This window comes from Rattus norvegicus, chromosome 8 (genome assembly GCF_036323735.1).
Source record: "Rattus norvegicus strain BN/NHsdMcwi chromosome 8, GRCr8, whole genome shotgun sequence".
In the NCBI taxonomy this organism is placed as follows: Eukaryota; Metazoa; Chordata; class Mammalia; order Rodentia; family Muridae; genus Rattus; species Rattus norvegicus.
Window position 1 is genome coordinate 68670539 of NC_086026.1, and position 6000 is coordinate 68676538.

Here is a 6000-nt window from a genome sequence, read left to right on the forward strand (position 1 = left end):
CAGGACAGAGAGAGGAGGGAGATCTTTCAAACCCAGCAGGTACTACTGGCACTACTTCCAGTAAGGCTACTTGAACAGTGTCAAGCAGTCAAATGTACCTCCACCAGGTAGCTGGCTAATAGGACCACCCATTTGGATGGAAAGCCTTAGCCTCACACAAATTGACCCCTTTTGTTGACTGCTGAACCTCCATTGCCCAACACTGTATAGAAGGAACTCGATTCTACCATTTGTGGGTTGGGAGTGGGGGAATGTGGTCTGTGGTGATTTAGATGAAAATGGTTCATGTAAGCTCATATTTAAATACTTGGTTCCCAGTTGGTGAAACCGTTCGGGAAAGGTTAGGAGGTGTGGCCTTGCTGAAGGCACGCCACTGGAGGCAGGCTTTGTGGTTTTGAAAATCTCATGGGGGGGGTGGGGGGGATTGGGGATTTAGCTCAGCGGTAGAGCGCTTGCCTAGCCAGCACAAGGCCCTGGGTTCGGTCCCCAGCTCCGAAAAAAAGAAAAAAGAAAAAAATCTCATACCATCATTTCTAGTGTGTTCTGTTTCCTAGTTGAGGATCAAGATATGAACTCTCAGACTCTAACCATCTGAAACTGTAAGCCCAACTAAATACTTTTCTTGCTTTGGTCATTGTGCTTTGCCACAGCAATAGAAAAATAATTAGCAAGCAAAAGAACTAAGTTAGGTAATTATGATTTGTGACTAGGCTTTCTTTTACCCACTCTTTGATCCCTACAGTATTCCTATGTCAAAAGAAAAACATAGCTTATAGAATATATTAAAGCAGACAAGTCTGGGCAGACTATGAAGTCAGCTTAACGTTTTAGTGATTTGACAGTATTTTCTTAGACTCCAGGTAACAGGAGCAATCTATCCCTACTTACCTGACTTGTGTATACATCTGAGTTTGATATCTCTGGATCCCACATGGATTCATTTTTAGAGAAACTAAGTACCAACGTGACAGGCTTGTAAACTGGCAACTACAATGAAAACCACCTAAAAGCCCCAATCAGTATCAGTGGACAAACGGAAAGCCGTATCACTTCCCCTAGAGCAAGATCAGTAGTAGCAGCTGGAGGGGAAAAAAAGAACCAACACACACCAAGAAAATCCTAAAGTCGTCTTTATTCTTAGTCACATTGACTTCCAATTGAGAGCTTCTAGGTTGGTTAATTCAACTTGAAAAACTAACAGATGCACATTTCTAAAAATAAGTACCAACTTCCCCAAAGATATATGGAAAAAAAGCTTAAGAGAGTGCACAGTTTTCATTTACGAAGGAGCCACAATTTCCCATTAACTTAAAACAAGCAAGCAGGCACCTCCATGTTGATAGGTGCACACCTTTTATCCCGGTAAAGAGGAAGAGAGGCAGGAGGAAAGCTCTAAATTGGAGGTCAGGCTGGGCTACAGTGCTGATACTCCTTTTAAAAACAAAACCCAAAAAAAGAAAAAAGGAAAAAGGAAAAAGAAAACTCCTACCAGACTCTCCAGTTGCAGGGATAAAGGCTGAGATCAAATGGTGGCTGAGCTGGGCTTAGTGGCACATGCCTGTCATCCTAACACTTAAGAGGTAGAAGCAGGAAGATCAGAAGTTCAAGGCCATCCTTGGCTACACAAATCCTAGAACAACCTGGGCTACATTGAGAACTTGTCTTCAGAAGAACTCAAAAAAGATTAGCAGCTGCTCTGTGCATTTTCAGCTATCATCTATAAAAGGTATCCTGTAACAAGTCCCAGCAGTGTGTCCAACTTCTCTACACAGGAAGGAGACAAGGTCAACAACTGCAAATAGCCTATCGAATTACACTAAGCTATTTATTTTCAACTGCACCTTCTGGTCTGGCTGCCACTGGTGACTATGACCTCAAATGTGAACATGGGGACTGGCTAACCAATCTGTAGGTAGGGAGGGGCTCTTTTCTACTCAAGGCTGGTTTCTCGGAGAAGCAGGATAATGGTGGACGAAAGCAGTAACCCGCTCAAAGGAGCACTGCTAGGCATTACTGTTGTCAAAGTATGGGAAAGCCACTTCTTCCGATTCTGGATGCTACATCATTCTGAGACCAGAATAAGAAAACTGTACAGAGGTAGTTGGATGTCTCTGGTCCCAAATAGAGGAAAATTGTGAAACTTTAGGCAAGTTATTAAATCTTCTATTTCCCTCTTCAGTGAGACAGCAATCTTTATTCCACTTGTTTTAGAAAGTGACAAACTATAGAGTATAGCTGTGATAAAACTCAAGTCTGGTCTGATTAGAGTACCGTGTCAATATCCATACACAGGGACTATCAGCTTTATGTGAAAGACGATTCCTTTTGAGGCTGAGAATGTTTTAAATATCTCATCTTTAAAAAACTGACATTCCAAGCTATACAGAGCATCTAAATGTATATCACTACTACAACGCAAACAACAATCTAAAGTCAATGTTCAACATACAGAAAGCTTTCAGAAACACTTCTGAAAGTCTCAATTAGCCAAATTAAATGTTGGGGTAGTCTCATTCACAGTTCCCTCCATTGAACCTGAACCAAATCTCGACAGTTTATATTAAATAGGAAAATAGGAACAGTGAATAAGGCACATTGTGCAGGTGGCTGCTACCCACCTAAGGTGTCTGCTTTCAACTATAAAAATAAACATAAGTAACTAATGGAATAACAAAATAAAAGTTTATTTTATTAGAATTAGGAATGTTCTTTCCCTCTGGGCAACCTGAACAGTCCAGTTACAATGAAAATCTAAGAACAGTTATTTCCACAGCACAAGGTGCTCTATGCACAAAATTACAGGGTTAGGAGCATTTAATCAATTTATCGATCTGATTGTCTCACCAACCCACCCCATCCCATCCCCCAAGTGCTCTATACCGGATGTAGCTAAAAGAATTTGTTACATTTAAGCCTTTTACTCTTCTTGTTCTAAATTTCAAGTCCTACTTACAGGTGAACCACACATTACACTGCAGATTCAACGATTTCAAATCAAGTCAGTCTTGGATCTATTTGTGTGTATGGATACACGTGTGTCTTTAATATATTTATTTGAACACACATAAAACATATACAATCTGGGTTGCAGCAAATTACAAAGAATTTAAGAGTCTGGTAATGTTATATGCTACTCCATTTACCACTATGGTATGTCTCCTGAGCTTTGGATCAAAATTTTATTGTAAATCATTGAAAATTCACCTGTTGCTCAATGAATTGCTCAAATGATGCATGCACTGACAATGTAACTGATCTCAACACCACAGGGAGACCCTGATGTGTAAGTAGAGCCCTCTGAGAGACTTAGGTAGGTCAAATAGGGAAGCTGTTAACAATATGGCTTGCCTGTCCCAGATGGGAGCACTGAAGCTAGCTACTGACAGAAGCAGGTAAATTCTGGAAATGCTGTCAGATATGGAGACGGTTGTTAAAAACTTGGATGTAGCAGAAGGGCCAGTTCACCTTGATCCACACAAATTGTGAGTGCAATATCCTCAGGTCCCATGTGAGCACTGGGACTAGAAAGTGTCACCAACTACACTATCCCTCCATGGTGGGAGACTGAGACTATGAGATGCACTCTTTTTAGACGCTTGTTGCAGGGCAGGGAATGAAGAGAACTTATGACACTCAGACCTAGATAATGTGAAGTTAACTCTTTTTAAACAACACACACAAAGCATTTTAAGGGACCACAAGTCTATGTGACAATTCTGGTTGCTTTTCAAAGTCACCAGGAAAAGGAACATACTTGAGCTTTCTTTGAAATCTCGTTGGTTTTGATAAATGTCTTAAGATCGGTGCAATTATTTGAAATAAAGTCAAATGGATAATGGAGAATGATAGGACAAAGAGAGGATGGAAAACAGACACTTGACTTCAGATTTGCCACCTGAGGTGACAAGGAAAGGGAAGAAAAAAAATACAAGTTGATCCTAAAGCGACAAGTGGTTTAAGGAAGCAGCATAATATACTCAGCAAACATTCACTGATTTTTGATGGGAAAAGAACAGTTGCAAGTGCATCTCATGTAACAACCTTTCTAAAAGGAAAAGTAGGGTGATTCAGCAAAGCCTAACTTAGGCAAAAGGCCAGAGGAAAGTGAGCCTACTTCCCAATGGAGTAAGAAGATGTACAATGCAAGAACAGACACAGCTGCCTCACAAATGGTAAACACTCCCTAGGCACAAGACAGTTAAAGGAAGACAAAGAGGTCCTCAGCCAAAGCTGGCATTTAACAGTTTTACCTCTTGATCTAGTTGCCTAGTTCACTCTGCACTCTTATATAAAACTGACAGTCTTAGGGATGCTGACCTGTTGAAAAATACCACAGGCAGAATGGCCTAAACAAGTATATAGTTAATAAAACCACCACCACCCTTTACTTTTAACATAGCTTTTAGTAGAAATTTCATAAAAATGGACATCACAGCTAAAATGCATTATTCTCCTATATGCTGACAATAGAAAAGAAGCAAACTCAGTGATTCCTACTCAAATGCACTGGATGGGAGTATCATATTCTAGTGGTGTTTGCCTTCAAACTGAACCCACCGCAACACACACGAGTAATTTCAGTATCCACCATTTTAATCCACAATCTCAGACTAAGTGAATGGCTATTTATTTATATTTAAAGTGAAAACATTGTATTCAACACCCTAACATAAAGAAGGGATGAAAGACGAGCCAGAACTAAAAACTTAAAAGGCTCAAAGCAGCAATTCAGGAAAAATAAAACAGGAGATTTTGAAATGCCTCCTCCAGACTTGATGGGGATCCTAGAAAGCCTACGCTGTGTGCATGGCATGGGCACACAGGCTAAAATGGGGACATCAAGGCCACTGAGGAGTAGGTTGGGATAGGATCATTCATGAATTGAAGCAACTAAACCCTTTAACAGACCAAGCCATTTGCTTAGAACTTGACTTCCTGGATCTAGATCCAGAAGCTGAGAATTCTAGGCATGAGGCCCATGGCCAGCAAAAGATACAACCAAACCACAGCGGGCAAACTGACCTCAGGAAGGGGAAAGCACTCTAGTTAGGTCTTGCAGAGGGGCTTAACAAACACCTTTATCCCAACCCAACCCTGGAAAGATAAAGCCAACTGAAAGAAAATGCACAGCAAATAGACATAATCTTGAAGCTTTTTAAAGAATAAATATTTTTGTAATTAAACATTATGCAAACACGTGCCACGCTTGCTTTATCCATGCATATGCGCTATATACAATTTTGAAAAATACTGTGTTGTCCTCTTGTTTTAAAAGTCATATACAAAGTTTTTGTGTTTTTTGTTTAATCCTCTTGCTGCCTACCCCCTTCTCCCTCCCAAGAATTTCCTTTACAAGTAGCTAATAATCATTATTCACTCATGACCTTAGGGTATGAGAGAAAGTGAAACTGTGTGTGGAGGTGTGTATGTGCAGGGCAGGAAGGGGAAGAGGTCCTTTACCAAAGTACAACGAAATGGCTGGTTTGGACATGAAAAGCAGTGTCGAGGAGCTGTCTGAATGTTTAACTGTACTACACTCAGGAAGAAGAAAAGGAAGTCAGCTTTGAGAATGAAGCTACGTTACAAGTTAGAGTTGGAGGGCTTTTGTGTGTCTGTCACACTGTTGGCGGCCTAGAATACTGTTGTACAATGGTTTATCTACCTTTTTTATTACAATATAATTTACTTAAACTTTCCGTTAACAAAACAGAATTCTGGTACTAGAGACCAGCGGTGTCAGAACAGGCTTAGTGCCTCCTTGTTTGTGTTTGTTTTAATTGCATGAGCACTCTAGATGGTAAAGTTTTCAGAGTTCATTTTATGCAGGGCCAGGCTCAGTCCTCAATGTACTCCCACAGATCTTTTTCATAGCCTTCATGCACATGCTGTAACAAAACCCTTCGTCGACTCTCACAGTATCTGTAATCAAAGAGAAAAAAAAAAAGCTTGTTGTCAGCCTCTGATAATGAAAGAGGCGTTTATAAAGAGCATTACCCTGAA

The 6000-nt window shown here is 40.4% G+C and overlaps 1 protein-coding gene across 2 annotated transcripts in view; it reads right to left on the bottom strand.

Moving 5' to 3' along the window:
* Positions 1-2660: 2660 nt before the first annotated feature.
* Arih1 (ariadne RBR E3 ubiquitin protein ligase 1) overlaps positions 2661-6000 on the bottom strand; it is a 102450-nt gene continuing 99110 nt past the window's right edge. The window contains exon 14 of one of the 2 annotated variants that reach the window (NM_001013108.3): positions 2661-5919. In NM_001013108.3, coding sequence (NP_001013126.2) covers positions 5835-5919 — 85 coding nt within the window. In that variant the 3' untranslated portion in view covers positions 2661-5834. The remainder of the gene's footprint in view (positions 5920-6000) is intronic. The other variant, XM_063265127.1, reaches the window with a different exon arrangement.